Source organism: Neophocaena asiaeorientalis, unplaced genomic scaffold (assembly GCF_003031525.2).
Source record: "Neophocaena asiaeorientalis asiaeorientalis breed wild unplaced genomic scaffold, Neophocaena_asiaeorientalis_V1.1 scaffold388, whole genome shotgun sequence".
Lineage (NCBI taxonomy): Eukaryota > Metazoa > Chordata > Mammalia > Artiodactyla > Phocoenidae > Neophocaena > Neophocaena asiaeorientalis.
Window position 1 is genome coordinate 362,909 of NW_020172738.1, and position 21,412 is coordinate 384,320.

General features: G+C 58.3%; 1 protein-coding gene across 3 annotated transcripts in view; it reads left to right on the plus strand.

The window, feature by feature from the left end:
- Nucleotides 1–20,406, plus strand: part of NGEF (neuronal guanine nucleotide exchange factor) — a 110,173-nt gene extending 89,767 nt beyond the window's left edge. For all 3 annotated transcript variants that reach the window (XM_024740538.1, XM_024740536.1, XM_024740537.1), the window contains 10 exons: nucleotides 7,728–7,888; nucleotides 9,219–9,371; nucleotides 10,655–10,784; nucleotides 12,601–12,675; nucleotides 14,229–14,318; nucleotides 15,580–15,743; nucleotides 16,214–16,369; nucleotides 17,118–17,197; nucleotides 17,947–18,051; nucleotides 19,438–20,406. In XM_024740538.1, coding sequence (XP_024596306.1) covers nucleotides 7,728–7,888; nucleotides 9,219–9,371; nucleotides 10,655–10,784; nucleotides 12,601–12,675; nucleotides 14,229–14,318; nucleotides 15,580–15,743; nucleotides 16,214–16,369; nucleotides 17,118–17,197; nucleotides 17,947–18,051; nucleotides 19,438–19,628 — 1,305 coding nt within the window. In that variant the 3' untranslated portion in view covers nucleotides 19,629–20,406. The remainder of the gene's footprint in view (nucleotides 1–7,727; nucleotides 7,889–9,218; nucleotides 9,372–10,654; nucleotides 10,785–12,600; nucleotides 12,676–14,228; nucleotides 14,319–15,579; nucleotides 15,744–16,213; nucleotides 16,370–17,117; nucleotides 17,198–17,946; nucleotides 18,052–19,437) is intronic.
- The last annotated feature ends 1,006 nt before the right edge of the window (nucleotides 20,407–21,412 follow it).

Below are 21,412 nucleotides of genomic sequence, written 5' to 3' on the forward strand. Positions count from 1 at the left end.
GAGCATCTCGAGCACAGGGCTCAGCGTACAGCCAACCAAAGTGGTCCCAACTCCCACCAGCACAAGGGCACAGAGCCTGGACTGTGACGTCCCATGGCCTCTGAGGCAGCCTGAGCCCGAGGAGGGACCCCCCCAAACCCCTTGGCATTCTGACCCAGCTTTCTGTCCATCTCCTCCCACCCTCCAGGCACTAACAGCGAAGTCCGGCAGCGGGCAGGTGCCCTAACGCTTAGCACTCAAGGTGATAAGTGCGAAAGAAAGGTACCCGGGGAGGCTTTGGGGCTGGGGGCCCCCAGCCCTGGCACCAGGGGTCCTCAGACTCTGCCGTGCCTCAGAACGACCTGGGGATCTTGTTAAAGGACGAGTTTTGCCGGGCGCTGGGGAGGTTCCTGGGAATCTGCATTTTCGCAAACACCTGTGGTGGCAGGACCAGGCTGAGAAATACTGGGCTTTTCTTTTCCTTTTCGCCTGGCTAAGTCTTATTGGCTCTTTGACTCTGACAGCCCATTCTGGAAGCCTTCTCTGGCTGCCTGCCTCCCCATCTCCCCCTGCCATGGCAGAGCCCCCTCCCACTCCACCGTGGGCATCACTGCAGAGCTGTCATTGGCTGTGCCCAAGCCGCCTCCTCCCTGGTGTGTCCGTGTCCGTCTGTGTCCCCAGCATCAAGCCGAGCCACTACCTGGAGATGGCTCTGGGCACATGTCTGTGGAATGAGTGAGGTGGGGAGGGCAGGACAGCATCACGGGCCCAAGCCCCCCAGCAGCTGTGGTCTCCTGAGCCGGCGACCTCCCAGGGCCAGGGATCAGCTCTTGGTCATCTCGGGAATCCCCAGTGCCCGCAGCCCCCAGCCCCCAGCTCTTGGGAGGTACTCAGCAAACATTTGGAGTTTCCTGGGTGCTGCACCCAGGCCAGGCCTTTCAGGAAGCCACCTGGTAAAGGAGATGGGACATCGGAGCCAGGAAAGGAGGACGAACAACGGGCACAGCTAACAGTGTCCTTGTAAAGAGACACAGACGGCCCCGAGGAGGACAGGTCTGGGAGCCGAGCCTTTGGGTGGAAGTTGTGAGTCGTGGGCACGACTCACCCACCTGTACGACTCATCGACCCGATGCCAGGCCTGGTTCGCATTTGAGCACTGGGTTAGAGGTTTTCTCTTAACAAACTTATTATCAAGCATCTACTTGAAAGCACCATGTAAAGCTAAAAAGATGATCAAGAACCTGGAAAGAACCTAGGGTGGGAAGGAAGTGGCTTCTGCATAAATAACAGCAGACCGAGACCGACCTGCAAGGAGAGGGGCTGCCAGCCTGGCGCCACCGCAGGCCTGCAGGCTCACGGGAAAGCCTGCGCATTTCTGTGGAAGGGCGTCTCTAGCAGGGCGGTCAAGACACAGAGCCCTGAGGTCAAAAGGATGGGGTGCGAACCGTGCTTTCGCCACTCACTCGCTGTGTGGCCTCGGCACTGTCACCTGCACGGTGGGGACGGTTAGGGGGCCTCCAGGATTGCAGCGAGGACGGAGGGAGGTGGCGCGTTGGAAGTGCTCAGCGTTGCACCAGGCACGGGTTAGGAGCTGGACAATGACAGCTCTTACCACTATTTGCCCACTGGTGCCATTTATCTCCGATAACCCTGCGCAGACAAGGTGGAGAGAACAAGGACATTTATGGCCGCTGTTTACCAATGACGTGTCCCACCCATCCATGTGTCTCAGACAGGAAGGTACTGACTAAGAGAGAAATGGAGCCAAGAGTTTCCTCCATTTGGAGAGAAAGTGATGCCCAACCTGGCAGAGGGGCATCGGGGAGGGCTCAGCAGATCTTGCAAAACAGCCTTTTTCTCTCCAGTGTGATGTTCTGGAAGCAGTACGTGCTGTTTCACAGAATATTGATGAACAGTCATCATTCTGGTCACCTCCCCAGTCACCTGGGAGCCTACTGCAGAGAACGTCTCCTTTCTCTGGACTCTGGTCCCAGGCCTCGTTTACAGCAGTTTGGAATAATGTCTAACGTTGCCTTGTTCCTTGAGGGATGTGTGTCCTGTGTCAGGAGGGGCCCCCCGCCCTCACCCTCCAGTCCCATGATCTGGGCTGCCATAACAGAATACCTCAGACTGGGTGGCTAACCCACAGACATTTCTTCTCATAGTTCTGGGGGCTGGAAGTCCGAGATCAAGGTGCTGGCAGGGCTGGTTTCTGGTGAGGCCTCCCTCCTTGGTTTGCAGGTGGCCATCTTCTCACTGTGTCCTAACATGGTCTTTCCTCTGTGTATGTGCATCCCTTACACAGAGGTGTGAGGTGTCTGTCCCTCTTCTTGTAAGTTCACCAGTCATATTGGATTAGGGGCCCACCCTTATGAGCACATTACCTGTAATTACCTCTTCAAAGGCCCCATCTCCAAATGCAGTCACATGGGGGGTTAGGACTTCAACATGCGAACTTTGGGGGACACAATTCAGTCCATAACAGGTGGGAAAACGCAGGCTACCTGAGAAGATCCTTTCTGTACATCTGCTCAGACAAGAGCTTAGTCCCGGCCACTGCCGACAGTCTGTCCTGGAAGGAACCTGGGATGCAGGAAGAGGTGAAGGTGCCTCCTGGGACCCTTAGGGGTAAGGGGATGCTTTTGCTTCCCGGCTCTGCCAGTGACACACCAGACAACAACAGTAGTGAAGGGAGGTGGTGGGTAGCGTCTGTCCTCGGTCAGCCTGCTTTTGTCTCTGACCCCTGGTGACTCAGGCCACACCACAGCATCATAATAAAGGTTATGGCATCAAAGACCGCTGTGAAGCATTGACACCAAGGCCAGGAAGCCGAAACCAATCCAAATCGGGATAGAATGACCACACATGGGGTCCACAGAGAATCTGAATTGTAAGGTGGAGACGGTGCAGGTAAAGAAGGCAAAGGACTGTTCAGCCTTGAGCGTCGCTGATGCTGTAGGAAGGAAGGACCCACATACCAATGGGGACATCAGGGTGGAGCGTGGAGGCTGATGATGTGAGCTGCCTGCCCGGACCGTGAGGACCCGCGTCGGAAAATGAGATACCACAGGCTGAACTGTCTTAGATCACAGGAAATTGTGAGTCAGTAAACTGAGTTCTTAATGGACAGCGCTCTTTGTGTGTTAGGGGCTGTTTTTTTCACTTTCTTTGATCAGAAGCAGCCTTTGCTTGGTGTCCTGGCTTCCTCTTTCATCCCCTTGCTGATGGGTCAGGGGTCTCCCCTGTTTCTTCAAATGCACTGCTTGACTAGGGTGGTCCAGGTGGGCCTGACCCAGGGCCACTCCAGACCCAAGGCTGTGTGAGGGCCCTGAACCCAAACAGCACCGAGGCCTGGGCTGCATCAGGAGAGGGGTCCTGGTTCTATGCGTCTGTGGGGCATCTTCTGTTCCGTGGGGTGCGGGGCTGGCCTGAGGTCTGCAGGCTCGGAAGTTTCTGGACTCCCCTGGGGAAGGGGAGATGCTCACCGAACAAAGCTGAACCCTCTCAGCTCATGAGACTGTGGCGATGGTCTCAGCTGGAACTCCGGTGATTTCTCTGATACATTGTTTCCTTTTTTTGGAGAAAAGTCTTAAGTTTACTGAGAAAAATCGAATCCATTTCTTCCCAAGCCTGTGGGGAGACAGGCATGGCTTCTCATCCACAGGCCGGCGGGGGAAGCGGCGAGAGCCCGTGTGGAGCCCAGGAGCGTCGAGCAGCCCCGGGACTCCGGAACGCAAGGCTGTGTGGTTCTGGCCCACACGGCGGCCAGCAGGGTAGACTTAAGGCTGTGCACAGAAGCCTGCTCTGCCCCCACGTGACTCCTCTACTGGCCTGGCCACCAGGCCCCTCCCCCAGCTCCCTCTCCACCACCCCTCTCCCACCTCCACCTGGTGTCCACACCCCTGCTCTGAACGGGTCATACTTTGGCACTCACACCCAGTGGCACCTCCTGGTACAGGCCCTCCTTGACCCCTCTGGCTGGAGCTCCATCCGTGAAGCACCTGAGGTCCTGTGAAGACGACACACGGATGCGGGATGGATTACGGCCCCGGGCATCTGGTTGCCAGGTGCTTTAAGGCGGGCCGGCCCCAGCTGGGCCTTTCCTCTGGGGACTGTGGTCCTTGTTCTGCACACGTGGGAACTGAGGCTTAGTGGGATGAAGCAATTCTCTGGCTAACTCCAAGGCCGAAGACTTGACAGCTCTGCTCCTCAGCGGCCTGTGGTGGACACCAGGCCCAGCACGGCCCTCACTGGCTGCAAAACCACCTGGACTGGCCCCTCGAAGAAAGGTCCAGAGCTGACCGGGTCTTACCCTTGGCAAAGAACCCAGGAGGGAGTTGGGCTTAGTAGTAGCGGGGTTGGAAAAAACCCAGGAAGCGTAACATGACTGTTGGCGGATACCAAGCGGAATAATCCAGCACTAAGCACCGGTGGGAGACCAAGCTGTGATTCAGAAAATTCGGGTCAGTCCAACTGAGCTCCCGAGGATAACGGTCCTGTGTGAGCCCTGCAACCCGACGGTGGGCAACGCGGGGCCTTAGCCAGCCCGGCCGCAGAGCAGCGGCTGCTTTCACCAAGGAGGGATTCTCTGCAGTAAGTAACTCACACACACACACTGACATATACGCACTCACGCGCACACAGTCACACACGTATATACACACTCTCATGTGCTCACACACACCTCTTCCCGTCTGCTCGTAGCATCCCTCACACCCAACGAGATGCATTTTACTCCCGTCTGCTCTGCCTTCACTGCCCTGTGATGGAAGCAGGGAGTTTGCCGTGTTCACGGAGGAGGAGTGCCGGGTGCCTGGACCAGTGTTCGTCAGCGTTTGCGGACGAATGAATGAACGCATGAATGAACGAGTGAGCAGGGCCTCGACCCCTGTCGGCTCCACACACCGTACATAGGCTTGAATGACTGAGGGTCAAAATAATATTGAAGAGGAAAGGGCGACCATATTGCTGTGGCAAATGGTTTGACATATAAAGTAAAGACAAACACCCTGGAAAACAAAAACCCACGCGTGACTAGTTGCCTATAAACGGAGGAAGAGGGGGTGAGGTTGTGGCGAATGGGCACAGCCGGGATCAAGGAGCAGTGATTCAGGCCCAACGCCCGCTGCGTGTCAGCGGCTGAGAGGCCCGCCTGCCACTGCCCGGCGGCCCCCGACCCCTCGTCCTCCCGGGGGTCAGGATGGTGATGCTCTCAGGGGTCTGGGCGCCTTTCTCACGTGTGATCCCACAGCTGTGCGTCACAGGCGTCGCTCAGGGAGACGTTTGCCTGCGGGGCTGCGTCCTGGGCACGGTGGTGTTTTCCTCTCTCGGTGTCTGCAACACTCGTCTGTCTCGGTTTGGGGTGTTTTGTTTTGCTTCTTTTAGTTACATTTGCTTAGAACTTGCAAGCTGTAATGACCTGACGTTTTCTTAAGAAACTTAAATTTAGCAGCGGGAAAGTGATTTTTGTTGTCAGCATCTGTAACAGAGATGCTTCCAGGAACTTCCTGCCCAGCGTGGTCTCAGCCTTACCCGGCAGGGCTTGGCTGGACGTTGGCAGCACAGAGGGTGGGGCCTTCCGTGCCGAGGCCTCAGCTCTGGCGTGAGTGAGGCCAGCGGGATGTGCTCTGTGTTTCGTATCTTTAAGCAGACCAAGCATCTCGGGGACAGTTACAGAGAGGCCGCCAGCTCGTTTCAGGGCCTCCTCTCACTGTCTTGAGTGAGGCACAGACACTAGGGGACCGGTGGGCTCTCCTCTGATGGTGGCCCACGGTCTGTCATTTGTGGGCCACCCTGGAGTGAGCTCCCAACTTGCAAATAGGTCGCTCATTTTAAAGTGCTCTGCCAGGTTGGCTGTGGGTCCGAGCTTTGCGGGGAAGCAGCAGGCCAGGACACCTGCAGACGCCATTGAATCCCCGCTCTGCCTGCACCTAGGTCAGCAGGGGTGGGTACTGGTGGGCAGAGCCCAGAACTTGGAAAAACCTTGGATTGAACCTTCCACACCCTCCAGCAGTAACTCTGGGGCATTGCTTAACCTCTGCATCTGTTTCCTTTTAGTGAAATGCGAACTTCTGTACGTCCTTCCTGGGGGACCAGTGAGGATGGAACGAGAAGGCGCCTTGTGTGTCTGGAACACATGCTGGTCCTCCCTCCCGCTTCCCTTCCCTATCTCCCTTCCTTCGACCATCCTTCCTAGCCCCGGCAGCACTAGCTTTCGTGGCCAGAGCCTTGAGCCCTGCCTGGGTCAGGGTTCTGGCCAGTGGGAGGATGGAGGACCCCAAAGGGAGTGAGATGTGGGGTGGTCGGGACGCTGGGGAGGGACCAGGGCCCCCTACGCTCATGGCTGTCCCATCTCCCAGCGCTCCTCTGTCTGTCTGTGTTGTTTCCTGGGGCTGCAGTAAGAAATTAGCACAAACTGGATGGTAATTTATTCTCCCCCAGTTGTAGAGGCCAGAAGCCTGAAATCAGCATGTTGGCAGCTCTGCCTCTTTCCGCTTCCGGTGGCTGCCGTTCCTTGGCTTGCAGCAGCATCACTCCAGTCTCTTCCTGTGTCCTCACATGGCCTTCTGCCCTGTGTGTCTGCATCCCTCCTGTAAGGACACCTGTCATTGGATTTACACTCTCAATCCAGGATGGTCTCCTCACCTTGACATCCTTCACTTACATCCACAAAGACCCTTTTGCCAAATAGGTTCACGTTCACAGGTGCTGGAGCTTGGCATGTGGACACAGCTTTGGGTGGGCGCACAATCCATCCCACTACACTGTCCCTTCTGGGCAGCCACCGTGGGCCCAGACCTGAACCCACCCTAAGCTGAGGAACAGCAGAGAGAGAGAGCGGGGAGAGGAAGGTGAGGGTGGTCCCAGGATGGTCTCAGGAAGGGTCATGGGTTTGCTTGAGAGTAAGGAAGGAGGGTGAGCCAGCAACTACTGCCCTCGCTTCACAGATGACACGTAAGGGAACAGAGGTCCGGTTAGTTTGCTGTTTCATAGACTCAATAATCAGGTGATAAAGCATGATAGAGAATGAAGGCGCCTCCAAAAAGCTTATCAGATTATGGATTTCTTTCTGTGTCTTCTTTCTCTCTTTCTTTTTTCAAAATGAAAATTGCTTTATCAATTACATTATAAAATAAGACCATGAAAGAAACAATATATGCTCATTCTTCAATTTTTAGACAATTGAAAGGGTAAAAAGAAAAGAGTAAAAGTCACCCCCAGACTCCACCCCCTACTGACACCTGTGGTTGACATTATGGCCTGTTTCCTTCCAGACATTTTTCTGGGCATTTAGAAGTGGGGTCCTTCTACTGCTGACTCTCTCACCCATTCCGCATCAGGAAACAGTCCTGAGTCACCCTTAGCAGCTGTTGGGAATCTAGCGGATGGCTGGCCCCTCGTGTTTGACCTTGTCCCGTACTCGGACACGAGGCTATCTCCGACTTCACTCTTGTGAGTGGGGCAAGCGGTCTTGGCCACAGATGGCAGCGCCCTTGCCAACGCAGACCCCGACAGCAGTCTTCCTTCACTTTTAAAACCTTTGCATCTGGGGACTTTCCCTGGTGGTCCAGGGGTTAGGACTCGGTGCTTTCACTGCAGGGGCCACAGGTTTGATTCCTGGTCGGGGAACTAAGATCCCGCAAGCCGTGCATGGCAGCCAAAAAACTAAACTAAAATAAAACCTTTGCATCTGAGAGCGGGGGGAGACGAGTCTTAGGTGCTGACCGCTGGCCCTCCTCACGTCCCAGGCCATGTTCGAGCTGGTGACTTCTGAGGCCTCCTACTACAAAAGTCTGAACCTGCTGGTGTCCCACTTCATGGAGAACGAGCGCCTGAAGAAGATCCTGCACCCGTCCGAGGCACACATCCTCTTCTCCAACGTGCTGGACGTCATGGCCGTCAGTGAGCGGTGAGCCTCCGCCCCGGTCCTCGTGGGGCCCCTTCCTGTCCCTCCTCCTCGCCTGGGGCACGTCCAGGGCTGGTGGCACTGCCTGTTACTCTGGCTTCTCTGCTTTTGTAGCTTTGGAATTTTCTGTAATAAGATGTAACTAAATACATAAATCCAAAGATCTCCCAGCAACGAGGCCCGTCGCGTCCCCCTGGACAGGACGGCTGCCTGCAGGTCCCCCCCGGCCACGCAGGTGCTCCGTGTGTCTCCCACAGTCAGGCACATCAGTGGTGGGTGTCACGACCTAGTCCCGGGGTGTCCGTGTGAGCTGCTCTTTATCCTGACCTCACAAGGCCCTGGCTTGGTGCGTGCGGGGCCCGAGACCCTCTGAGGGCCAACGCGGAGCGCGGTCCTGTATTTACACTTTCTCTTCTCCGTTTGCGTGGTGTTAGCAAGGGTGTGTGGAGGTGGCGATTGGGACTGTACTTCTTTTGCCTAAAGAAGGATGGGATGAGCTTAAGTGGAGGAGGAATAGACATCTATTGACTGATTATTGCAAAGAAGAAATGAACTCCAGTCATTCCGTTAGGATAAAAGATCCATTTACCCTTTTCATTGTAGCCTGGGGAGGTTTGCAGCTCAAAGTGCAGAACTCAGCTTTTATGAGCTGGTCCGTCCCCGCCTGTTCAGATGTGAAGTAGCACGCGGGCAGCAGCAAACCCACACCCGTGTGTGGCTCTCCGTGGACCCTCCTGAGTTGGTCCCCCTCCACATGGACACCCCACCTTTCCGTTTGCAGCCCCCAGATCCTCGTGGCAGCCCCCCACCTGGTAGGCTCAGGAAGGCGAGAGCTGACTGAGACCAGAGCAGCCTCGGAGACGCCTCCGTCTCTGCCGCTCACCCCCACTGGGGGAGGGGTGTCTATTTATTTTTGTATTTATTTATATTTTATTATGGAAAATCCCAAGCATGCAGAAGTAGAGACACCAGTGTAGCAAGCCCACGCTTCAGCATCTAGGTTCACCCACGGGATTGTTCTGAAGCAGATCACCATCGTCATCTCACTTCAACTGTAAACGCATCAGTATGGACGTAAAAGATGAGGTCTCTCCCTTTTAAAAATGCTCCTAGGGCTTCCCTGGTGGCGCAGGGGTTGAGTCCGCCTGCCGATGCAGGGGACACGGGTTCGTGCCCCGGCATACCCACCTATAAAACTGAACAAGTAATTCCATGATGTGACAGAATGTGCCCCCTCGCCGGGACCTCCTCCTGTCGTGTTGGTTGGTTTGGTGGAGACGTGTCCCGAGTCTCCACAGCCAGCCACCCCTAACCCAGCCGCCGCCCGCTGCAGGTTTCTCTTGGAGCTGGAGCGCAGGATGGAGGAGAACATCGTCATCTCAGACGTGTGCGACATCGTGTACCTCTACGCCGCCGACCACTTCTCCGTCTACATCACCTACGTCAGCAACCAGACCTACCAGGAGAGGACCTACAAGCAGCTGCTGTGAGTATGGCTGGGCAGCAGGGCCGTCACGCAGGCGTGGCCCCGGCGGCCCCCTCCTCTTGCGCTGACACTGAGCTGTGGTCCCTGGGTCTCTGCTTTCCCAGGACAGCATCCAACTCCGGCACGTTCTGGGGCTTTCGGTGTCACTAGGGAAATGTTGACCCCGGGACAGTCAGCCATGGCACCCACCGACCCGTGTCCAGATGGCCGTGCAGAGCTCTGTGAGTTTTAGAAAAGGGAGCTTGAGGCCAAGAGGACAACTCGAGGCCCAAGACGGCAGGAAAGTGGTTTGAACTAGAGACAAGGCAAGGATTGGGGGGAGGGCGTCTTTCTGGTGGTTCTCCAGCAAAGCCCTTGAATTTACTAATCTGCCCATTTTGTAAACTTTCTTGGGGTTTCCGCTGATGAGAGAGTTTTTTCATTAACTTGCCTCTTTTGAATTCTTCACATGTCTGTACTATGTTTCAACCACAGTTTATAACCAGTGCTATGTTCTTAGCACACTCGTGGGCACCAAAGGACTCTCTGAGTAGTGACCTCTGGACGTTATGCTTCGTTGGGTCTTTCCATCAAGCCGTGTAGTTCACTGGGGACGTTTTAAAGTTTGGGTATTCAGGGGTTTGGGTGTTTTACATTTGGGGTTTGAAACTGGGATTTGAGGGAATCGGGATGCCAGTTTTGAGGACGAACGTTGAGAAGACAATCACACAGGAGAATAGGATTCTAGATGTTGCAGTGCCCAGGGGTCCACTGGTGTGGCCCGTGAGAGCAGACTCCCTGGGCCTGAGCGCCGTGTCCCTAATGACGGGCAGTCCAAAGCCTGCGTCTAATCTCCAGCAGTGGTTCCCACTGCCCAGCCCATCTGCAGACGAGACATCCTCACCTGGCAGGAGTAGCACAGGTTCTCCCTGCAGCCGTCTCCAGCCTGCTGCCTGCTCCTGTCATTACGTGGGTTTACCTTGCCACCGTTTCCTCCTGGGTAAATCATCGAATTCTGCGTCTGATTCATAGTCTCGGCCACACAAGGAATTCTTGCCCTCCCACACACAGCATATTTTGCTAAGACTTCATGGGCCTGGCGTGTGAAGTCACTATTGTTATTTGACTTGTACACGAACAGTTTATTTTCCATTAAAAAAAAGAGAGAGAGAGGAGAGAAGAAATCAACGCATTTTCTGTGCTTGTGGGCTGTCTGGTTCTTAGGGGTCTGAGGACGGGGAAGAACCCCCTCCAGTTTGCGCCTCCCACGAGCCAGAGACCTACTCTCTTGTCTGTGTCCCCAGCCAGGAGAAGGCAGCCTTTCGGGAGCTGATCACGCAGCTGGAGCTGGACCCCAAGTGCAGGGGGCTGCCCCTCTCCTCCTTCCTCATCCTGCCTTTCCAGAGGATCACGCGCCTCAAGCTTTTGGTCCAGGTACCAGCCTCTCTCCCCTGACACACACTTCTCCTGCTGCGGGCTGTTTGCTTTGGTCATTCCAGGCTGGCTTTCTGTTTCCAGAAGTCCATTTGTTCCACAAATCCTAATTAAGCTCCTACTGTGTGCCAAGCAATGGGGGACTCAGCCCCTGCTTCCACAGAGCCACATTCTGGGGGAGGGTGGGGAGATACACACACACACACACACACACACACACACACACACAACCAGGAAGTGGTCATGGCTGAGGACAGTGAAACAGAGCGACATGATGGTGGTGACTGCCTGCCCACTTTCAGTTGGGGGATCAGGAAAGACTTGGATGAGTGACATTTAAGCTAAGACTTGGCTGACAGGGAGGAGCCATTCATCTGACAGGGAGCTGCTTATGCAAAGGCCCTGGGGCAGCAAGGTACACAGACGGGGCGGCCAGCGGTGAGCTGGGGGAGCATGATGGGAATGGGTGTGCAGATGTGGGCAGAGGCTGATCAGGGGCCTAAGGAGCCAGGTAAGACATTGGGTTCTATCCTCAATGTGATGGGGAGTCATTCCATCTAGTTGACACTGGTAAGAGCTCAAAGCAGCTGCCGTGTGGAGGGTATCGGGCAGGAGGGCAAGAGTGGAAATGGGACTGAGGTTCAGAGGCAGCGCGTCCGAGGGGTGAATGTAGGCGGGGTGCTCCGGGTACACCCGCCAGTTACCGCAGGAGGTAGGGAGGGGCCCACCAGAGAGGAGGCCAGCGTGGAGGGCTTGTGCCCAGGCTGAAGAAGCCACACCACCCTCTGCCTGAGGCCAGGAGCAGGACCTGGTCAGATGGGGTTTTATCCCAATGAGAAAAGGTGGACCCTGAGCCATCCTGTTCGCTGGGAGCTGGATTTGGGAGTCGGGGGATGGTTACAGGCAGGGTCGGTTACCCCATGTCGGTGGGGGGGAGGGTAAGGAGGCATCGGAGCTGACTGCGTGTGTCTGGCTTGGCTGGCAGGCAGAGGCGGGGCAGGTGACCGCACAGGGGAGGCTGGGGGCCTCCAGAGGTGGGAGCTGAGGGACATCCAGAGGTGGGAGGGATCTGGGTCTGGTCTGGAGCTCAGGAGAGAGTGGAAAGGATGCCCAGCATCCTGGTGTCTGGGTGGCAGCAGGTGGCTGGTGACGTTTGTGCCGCCACATGGGGCAGCTGTGGGGGAGGTGAGCTGTGCTCAGACGCACCCAAACCTCTTCATGGAATGAGAGCAGATCAGAAATACGGGCGCGGGGAGAACTGTGAGGCAGAAACCAATGCAAACATTGTAATTTATAGGCGAAACGCAAGAAAATCCAACTACTGGATTTTATCAATAAGACCAGACTTAACGAAGCCTCAGGGTCGTTGCTACTTGGCTTCCAACGGCAGTCCCACTGATGCTGCTGCAGACATCGAGCTCACCTCGGGGACAGCCAGCCCTGAGCGACCCTTCCCTCACTGTCGGGCCTCGCCCGCCCCCTTCCCCACCGCACTTGGTTGCCTCCTTTGCTTCGGTCTTCGCTGTAAGGAGACTGGGGCTTGGGTTTGGCCCTCGTAGTTAGTCCTCGTGCCGACCTTGACTCGTGGTTACCATCGTAGAGCCGAGCTAGGCTTGTGTGCGATGCTCGGCCCTCGGCTGGTGGAAGGTTCTCCCGCCCTCGGTCTGTAACTGGTGGGGCTCTTTGCTCCGGGATGTTGCAGCAACACGAGGCTCCTTGGACCAGTGCGGCAGGGAGGCTGCCACTGCCAAAGGGGTGGAGAGGGGAGGAATGGCTGTACGTGAGGAAACTAAATGCAGACTTTGCCTGTGCTCAGAACATCCTGAAGAGGGTGGAAGAGAGGTCTGAGCGGGAAGGCACTGCCTTGGGCGCGCACAAGGAACTGGAGCTGGTGAGTTGTGCTTTCCTCTTTCCACATTTCCCGGTCAGCTGTCTTCCTCCTCTAGACCCACCTCCCTGTCCTGCCCCCTCCTGTGCCCGTGCATCTCTGGAAGATGCAAATTCATTTTAACAGTTGGCAATCCAGAGAAGTCACTGGGTCCAAGGAATAAGTCGGGTGGACTTGCTTCTCACCCCAGGCTGCTGACGTGCGGGGTGGACCAGGCCGGCCGGGCACTCTTGACCTGCAGACATGTTCATGGACCGTCCTGCCAGCCCCCGCTCTGTGGCCACCCACAGGCCCAGGCACTCCCCTCCGCAGCACTCGGAGGCCCCACGCTTGTCCTGACCTGTTTCCAGTGTCAAAAACCATGGCTCTTGCCTCCCTTGCCGCGCTCTGAGGCCGGCTCTGGCCCTTCTTGGGCCCTGATGCAGCTCTGCCCTGTGCGCCTCTCCCGACCCCCGATCCAGCCTCTCCCGGCCCTCGAGCTGCACCTCTCCTATCCCCGCGAGAGGACTGCCCGGCCCTGCCAAGCCTGGGCTCTTCCTGCCCAGGAGTGGAGAAAGCATCTCCTCTCCTGATCCTCGGAGAGAAGAGGATCCTCCTGGAAGCTGCCGGCAGAGCAGGGGCCGTGCGGGAGGGGTCAGTGAATGTGTCTGTTCCCACGTATTTGTCTGAAAGCAGCGCTGTCCCGTGTTTTTGGCTCCAGTGTGTCCGCTGGAGCTGCGAGCCCACTCCTGGCAGCCGTGCAGGGGCCACTCTGTCATGCTGGTGACCCTGAAACGGACGAGAGCCTGTGTTGGGAAGTCCTTTCCACTTAGTGTACCAGTGGCAGCAGTTTAGTAAAAGGACTAGCCCCAGGTGGTGGTTCTAAGCCACATGGAGCCACACGGAGCCATGAGGACTTTGTAGCTTAATGCAGTCTTTTCCCCCCAGGGGCCTCTCCTCAGCATCCCTCAATCAGGCCAGTTGGCCTCCAAAGTCCTTCAGGCGATTATACCCTTTGGATCCTGGGAAACACAGCACTCCCCTCCCAGCCTAGCTGGGGAAAGGCTGGAGCCTCGAGCAGGCTGGTCAGGGAGGGTCAGTGACCTGCCAGCCAGGCTGCATCTCTCGGGACCCTCTGCCCACCCCTGGAACGCACACACCTGATCAGGGGTGGGGGATCCTGTGCAGATATCATCTCTCGGAATGAGTCCCCAGAAGTCCCAGAAACTGTGGTTTCATTCGGCCCCTTGGTACCTGGTTTGCCTCCCAAGAAGGTGGGGGGACTCTGTGCCCCACAGTGTGTGATGGAACCTGATCCCCAGACCTGGGGCACTTCTAGTCTGACAGATGAGAAGGGACGTCTTCTGGTCGAAATTTGCTCTCTTAGGTGACACGAGGGGTCAGCACAGATTTACGTGTTCTCTGGAGTTCACGTCCCAGGAAAGACAAGGCCCTGATTTTCTACACTGGAACTGAGACCCAGTTGAGACTGACCAGCTGTGGCCTGAGTGGGCCGAAGGAAGTGGTCAGAGACAGTTGGCTGTGGGTGGCCTGATGTGTCCTCCTTCTCGTCCCAGGTGGTAAAAGCATGCAACGAGGGCGTCAGGAAAATGAGCCGCACGGAGCAAATGATCAGCATTCAGAAGAAGATGGAGTTTAAGATCAAGGTGAGCCCATGCCCAGCCACGCGTCCCCGCCCCAGCCCGGCTGTCCTGGAGCACTGGGCACTGGCCGGGCTCGCTGAATGGCTGCCCTTGGGTCTCAGCACAGCACCACCTCCACCGAGGCCTTCCCTGACCCCTTAGCTGAAGGCCCCACCTGCCCCCAGTCACCGGGCCGTCACATTGGCCTAGACCAGGGGTCCCCAACCCCCAGGCCGTGGACCGGTAACGGTCTGCAGTCTGTTAGGAACTGGGTGGCACAGCAGGAAGCGAGCGAAGCTTCATCTGTATTTACAGCTGCTCCCCATCGCATCGCCCCCCATCGCTCGCACTACCGCCTGAACCGTCCCCCACCCCCGTCTGTATAAAAGTTGTCTTCCACAGAACCAGCCCCTGGTGCCAAAACGGTTGGGGACCGCTGGCCTAGACTGTCTCCTGCAGGGAGCCGGGAGCTGCCTGCCCTCACTTACTGGCTGTGTGACCTTGTACAGTCAGCTCACATGAAGAGTGTGACATGGACTGCTCCAGGGGTTCTTAAATGTGGGCGATTCGAAAATTCGACGGAAGTTACTGACCTTTCCCCCAGCTTTGTGTAAAGCTTCAGGCATTAGTGACCCTAAGGGCCCCGAGGGCTTGGGTTTCTGGGGTTCTGGGCACTTGAGCGCACGGTACCTACCGAGGGTCCCGGAGGTCATGCTAGGTTTGGGAGCTGAGCCCCAGCTGAGGACGCAGCCTCCGGGCCCCCCACGTAGCTCCACCTGTGGGCCGCGTGCTGGGTGCTGGGTGCCTGTCCCGGAGCCGCAGTGTGGAGACCGGCCGGCCCAGTCTCCTCACCCTGTGGGACCCAGTTCTCCCCTCTCTCCTGTGAACTTGGCCTTTCCTCTGACCCTGCATCACACGGTAGTAGGAGAATGACACACACACACCGAGGCACCCACACGTACACACTCACACGTGAGTATAGACACAGGACACGTGGACACACTTAGACGTGAGCACACATACGTAAAAGCACACGCAGATGCATAGACAACAGACAGACACACATACGCCCACTCAGGCACACGGGCGCATGCACGCACACACGCCCTTCCGTGTCTGCCCAGCACCCGTCCGTCCCTCCCACCAGCGCCACGCGTGTCCTGGGCCCAGTGCGGGCCTCACACACCATTGCTCGCCGTCATCACTCCAGTCAGAGTGCAAGGGGAGCCTGGGGCGGGGGGCGCGGAGGGGCACAGCCCTTCTGATGCCGTCCCCCCTCACGCAGTCGGTGCCCATCATCTCCCACTCCCGCTGGCTGCTGAAGCAGGGCGAGCTGCAGCAGATGTCAGGCCCCAAGACATCCCGGACCCTGCGGACCAAGAAGCTCTTCCGGGAAATTTACCTCTTCCTCTTCAACGACCTGCTGGTGATCTGCCGGCAGATTCCGGGGTGAGCAGCAGGCCGGAGGGATGGGGAGTCACCACGGCCCGGGGGCGGCGGGCATGGTGCTGGGATGTCGCCCAGGCCCTGGATCCGCTTTGAAGGCCTGCTCCGTTCTGGTCCAGCCTTGGGCCTTCGGGCAGGTGTATTTCAACGCCCTGAGCTTCCGTTTCCCCTCCGTCTAGCGGGGGCTGTACCCCTAAGGACGTGGAGAGTCCAGCTCCGTGCCTGACGCCTGGGGAGGGCTCGGCCGAGCGGCCCCTGCCGTGTCGTGGGTGCCGACCCCTCGTCCGCCGTCCACACTGTGGAGGGCGGGGGCTGGGGGTGAGGGGGACAGGCGGCCAGGTGGGGGGCTTCCAGAAGGAGGTGAGGAGTGGCAGCGGAGGGGCCGGCCTCGCTGGCCAGGGTAGAGCGTTTCCTGGAAATCCGAGCCGCCGCCTCGGGACTGACGGGCCTCTGCTGCCACCCTCGGTCCCCAGAGACAAGTACCAGGTTTTTGACTCCGCCCCGCGGGGCCTGCTGCGAGTGGAGGAGCTGGAGGACCAGGGCCAGACGCTGGCCAACGTCTTCATCCTGCGGCTGCTCGAGAATGCGGATGACCGGGAGGCCACCTACATGTTGAAGGCGTCCTCTCAGTGAGTGCCCAGCGCCGCTGTCGCCTGCCCGGGTGGAGCGAGGCTCCCGGCTTGGCACACCGCCGCCCTGTTCCTGTCCTTCCTCCCCCAGGCCCTGCCGGGAGGGTTTCTGTGCAGTGTTAGCGTCAGGGTGCGGGGTGAGCACGTTGCTGGGTGTGTGTGTGTGCGTGTGTGTGTGTGTGTGTGTGTGTGTGTTCATGTTCCCTCGGGCGTCAGACTCTGGGCGGGCCCCTCTGTTCTGATGAGTTGTTGTAGAGCCCTTGGGCCCGACCGACCAGTGAACCACTGTCAAGGTGGCCTCAGGCCCACCTGCACCTCTGAGCTGCCAGGCCAGCCGCCCTGCAGCCCCTGTGCGGTGCCCAGCACCCCCCAGCCCAGGACTCACAGGTGTCGCCCTGCACATTGCAGTCCAGTTCTGACTGCCTGGGACAGGGGTGGCGTCAGCCTCTCCCGATTCCACAGACCATGGCTCAGGGCAGCTGGCAGCTGAGGGCTCGCCTCTGGGTTAACTTTGGGGTGTCGTGGGCTCACCCTCACCCACTGACTTTAAAGATGTACCAGGGAGGTTCTATAGCGCTCTGCCCCCGTCCCGCCACTGGATTCCCGGCCCCGTCCACGCCGTCCTGCTGCGGCTCTGTGCCAGGCCCAGGACCCAGTGGCCAGCTTGCTGGATGCCTGGTGCAGCGGTTCCCCTCACATGGGGTCCGTTGCTCTGCGGTTGGGGCATTTGTCCTCCTCCCTGTCCCAGGAGCGAGATGAAGCGTTGGATGACCTCGCTGGCCCCCAACCGAAGAACCAAGTTTGTTTCCTTCACGTCCCGGCTGCTGGGTAGGTGGCCCACTGGGGAGGGGGCACCCGCCGGGTGGGGCAGGGGAGGGTCCAGGGAGCCTCGTGGAGGCCCTGCCTGTCACAGCTGCGTCAGCCTCAGGGGCCTCTGCATTCCGCCTGAGGGGCCTGCAGGGCCGCTGGAAAGACTGCTTCGCCTGCCTGGGGGTCCCTAGCACCCCAGTGCGAGCTTAGTACCCCACGGAGGACACGGGCGTGCCTGAGCTTTGCAAACGTTTTGATGGTTAATGAAGAAATAAAAGCCACTGGGTCATAAGTGGCAGATACCACAAGGAAACCAAGAGGAATTCGGGCCCACAAGGCAAACGCCAGTGTTCTCTGGGGTGGCCGATTGTCTGAAAACCTTACAAAATATAAAAGGGCACAAGTCCAGCTGCCTGATAGAGACACTGCCATCCTGACCGAGCTCACCGAGTCCTTACTGTCCCCAAACTGCTCCCAGGGCCCAGCCCAGGACCAAGCAGCTCCTTCTGAAGTCTCAGTAAGAGCCCCTCAAGCCTGTTCATGCCTGTATCCACATACTCTTTGTTCAGAACTCCTGGCGCTCTAACGGCCTTTTCTTTGGAGCCGCGCACCCCTCCCTCGAATGAGCCGTCTTTCAGTTGCCGCGGGAGTTTGCGTTGTCTCTTGGACAGGCAGCGTGCCCCTGCTAACTGCTGAGGCAGAAGTGGGGGGCCAGGGCGGGTGCCGTGGTGATGAGGACATGCCGCCCGCCTCTCTCCTCCCTTCAGACTGCCCCCAGGTCCAGTGTGTGCACCCGTACATGGCCCAGCAGCCGGACGAGCTGACGCTGGATCTGGCCGACATCCTGAACATCCTGGACAAGACAGAGGACGGTGAGGCCCCGGGGCTGGGTGCCTCTCCCACTCGAGGCTCCCTGCCTGCCCCTCCTGGGGCTCTGCCCCAGCCTGCGGGATGCAGTGGAGAAGCAGACAGAAGAGCCGGCTGAGAGCAGGCAGAGCCCAGGGCCGTGCTGCCTGTCTGCTCCCGTAGACCATTCTGCCCCTCATGGCTTCCGCTGGCCTTTTCTCAGCATGGAGCAGGCAGCTCTCCTAGTGCCTCCACTCTCCTTCCCCGGAGCTGTGAGGTCCGCTTTCCCCCACTTAGCACGAGGCCCAGCTGAGCGCCTGGCTCCATGTCGCTTCCCCTCATCCGGCCCTGGCATCAGCCCCCATCACAGTGGGAGGGGTGATGGCCAGGAGCACCCTGACCCTGACCCCGTATTTGCAACAAGCTTCCAGATGAGCCTGTGACCACCAGGCTTGTAGCCCCACATGGGCCAGAGAGCCGCTCGCCGGGGCTCCCGCCCACTCCTGCTGTTGGCATCAGTGCCAGAGGTTCACTCCCCTCCCCTGAAAAATTGATCCCTTATTTCTACATCAATTGTTCCTAACCTAAATCCCCCAAACTGCACAAAGCATCTCCCCCCAACCCCATTTCCTCCTCTTTTTCAAGACCCTGGCTGGAAAGTCTCAGGCTGGTGACCTCCAGAGAAGGCCATTTCCACCCTTCCCAAATCCTAGGGGCTCACCCAGCATTGAGAGAACAGTGGTTCCTGCCCTCCCCCTCCCCCCGCAACATATAAACAGCCTGACACCCCTCCCACGTGGCCTGCAGAAGGCGCGCCCCTGGCCCTCGGGCCCCAGGTCTTAGCCCTGCCCCAGGACCTGCGGTTTGGGCCCCAGGCCCCCAGCAGAGACACTGTGATACGGGGGTGGGGGGTAGAGAGCTAGGGCACTCGGCCGGTTCGTGACAGCCACCCTCGGCTGACCACCCAGCTTCCGGGAGGCTGAGGCTCAGGGAGGGGCTGCCCAACCAGAGGGTGACGGTAGCATTCACGGCCAGGGAACCACACGGTCAGCTACCACCCCACCAGCTCCTCAATGCCTCCTGCTTTTGGGGGTGGCCCCTGGGGTCTCCTGGCCTCACTTGGGGCAGCCTAGGATGGTTTGAGAGCTTGGGAATGGGTTCCAAAGTCAATACATCCGGGACACGCAGTGGTTCTGCCCCCGCCCTGTGCACGGGGGGACAGCACGCGCCCAGCTCACGGGGACTAACCAGGTCTGGGCATTTCCAGCAATGTGTCTGAGGGCAGGGGACCTCTGGAAAGGCCAGCTGGACCCCTGTGTCTCCCTTTCCTCTGCTCCCCACACAGGCCAGGGCGAGGCCCAGCCTGCGCCACTTGGAGAGCTTCTGACCCTCCCCTTCCCCTCCCTACGCAGGGTGGATCTTTGGCGAGCGTCTGCATGACCAGGAGAGAGGCTGGTTCCCCAGCAGCATGACTGAGGAGATCTTGAATCCGAAGATTCGGTCCCAGAACCTCAAGGAGTGTTTCCGTGTCCACAAGATGGATGACCCTCAGCGCAGCCAGAATAAGGACCGCAGGAAGCTGGGCAGCCGAAATCGGCAGTGACCCCTGGCCCCCGGCCTGGCCGAGGGATGTGGGTGGGCGGGAGCAGGTCGTGGCGGGCAGCCCCCAGCGGACAGCGGAGGGGCTCAGCGGGAAGGCCGGACGCCGCCGCCGGAGTCAGCAGGGTGTGACCTGGGGTGCCTCGGCAGGAGTCGCTCCCCCCGCCCACCCCTGCTACGTGGTTAGTGCTCATGTGTCTTGGCCCCTTGCTCACGAACTGCAGAAAAGGGGCCACGTCTCTCCTCTGCTGCATTTGTAAACGAAAAAGTGTATTTTAAACAGTGTTATACCACCTCTTCTTCTTGTCTCTTGCGAGGGGCAGACAGAGGACGGGCATGCTCCAGGGCCCTTCCCAGGCACTGAGAGGCCCCAGACCCAGGGTGTCCCTGGCCAAGGGCAGGTGCAAAGGTGACGATGTTATGACCCCTGCACGTGTCCTCTCCCCTGGAAGCTGTTAGAATCGGCCAGGTGCACAGATGGACCACCCTTGCCTGATGAGCTTGACAAGTGTCTGGTCTCCGACTCAAAGGACTGAGAGCCCAACCGCCTCTGTCCACCTCCGCCCCAAGCCTCCGCCAGTCTCTGGCCGCACGGCCAGGCCTGCCTCACGGCCACCAGAGCTTGGCTGAGGGCCCACGCCACCTTTGGCTCCCTGATGGGCTGGATGTAACTCGCATCTTCTGGCCCCTTGCGGAGCCCAGGTGTTATAAAGAAATGGTCACTGCATCCTGTATGGGTTACGGTTCCGAGAAAAGCAAATGGCATTTCTGGCTGCATTAAAAGAAGCATCATGTATAAAATAAAAGAGAGGAAGGTCTACTTTTATTACCCTTGTGCGTACAAGAATGAGGTGTTTCAGTCTGGCAGGGAGAGAAGAGCCCCCTTCAAGCCCAGTGGAGGAGGTGTGTCCCAGGGAAAGGGCTAAGGAGGCTTCCGGCGGAGGAAGAAACAGCTGGGGTTGGGGCCTCAGGACGGGAGTGGCTTTGGACCTCTACTTGTGGAGGGGTCCAGAAACCGGATAAGCTGTTTGAGGCAGTGGGGGACACCCTTCTGCAGGTTGAGAAGGCAGGTTTGAACACTGTGGGACAGAGGTGTCAGTGGGTGGTGGCCCCATAAGGGATCTGACCACCAGGTTTGGGACTGCGGCTTCCCACCTGGCCAGTCACTGGCCTGGGACACTTCTTCCCACCTCCAGAGGTGGCAGCCAGTTACCGGACGGAGGCTGCAGCTGGCCCTCCGAGCCACCCGACACCTGGCTCTGTCCTGGAATGTGGAGGGCCTTGAATCCCACCCCGTCCAGCCCTGCCCGCCAGGACACACTTAGATTAGAAGCCCAGGATTTAGATCAAGCGGGACGTTGTAGCATCTTCCCACAGGCCACAGCACGGCCCTTGGCGTTCTTGAGACCTCAGACCCTTTGAGAACTGGATGAATCCCTGGAAGATACATACATAGGCAACATGCTGGTCCAACCGGAGAGGGACCCCCCTGGCCCCAGTGAGGGGCTGATGCTCTTGGGGCCTCCTTGCTGCAACCCCAGGGGAAGTACCTGCACCTGAGTTTCCCAGGAGTGAGGGGATGGGGAGAGGGACCATTTCGGAGTCCCATACTGCTCCTGGCAGGGTGGGGCTGGGGAGGGGAGCCGTTGGTCCTGGCCCATATCCCGCTTTTCTTTTCGGAGCTGGGAAACAGCATACTGACTTGGGTCACCTGCTCTAAGGAGGGCTTCGGCTACTGCAGGTTATGTGTAATAATGTAAACAGTTTCATGAAGACCAGTCAGTTTCA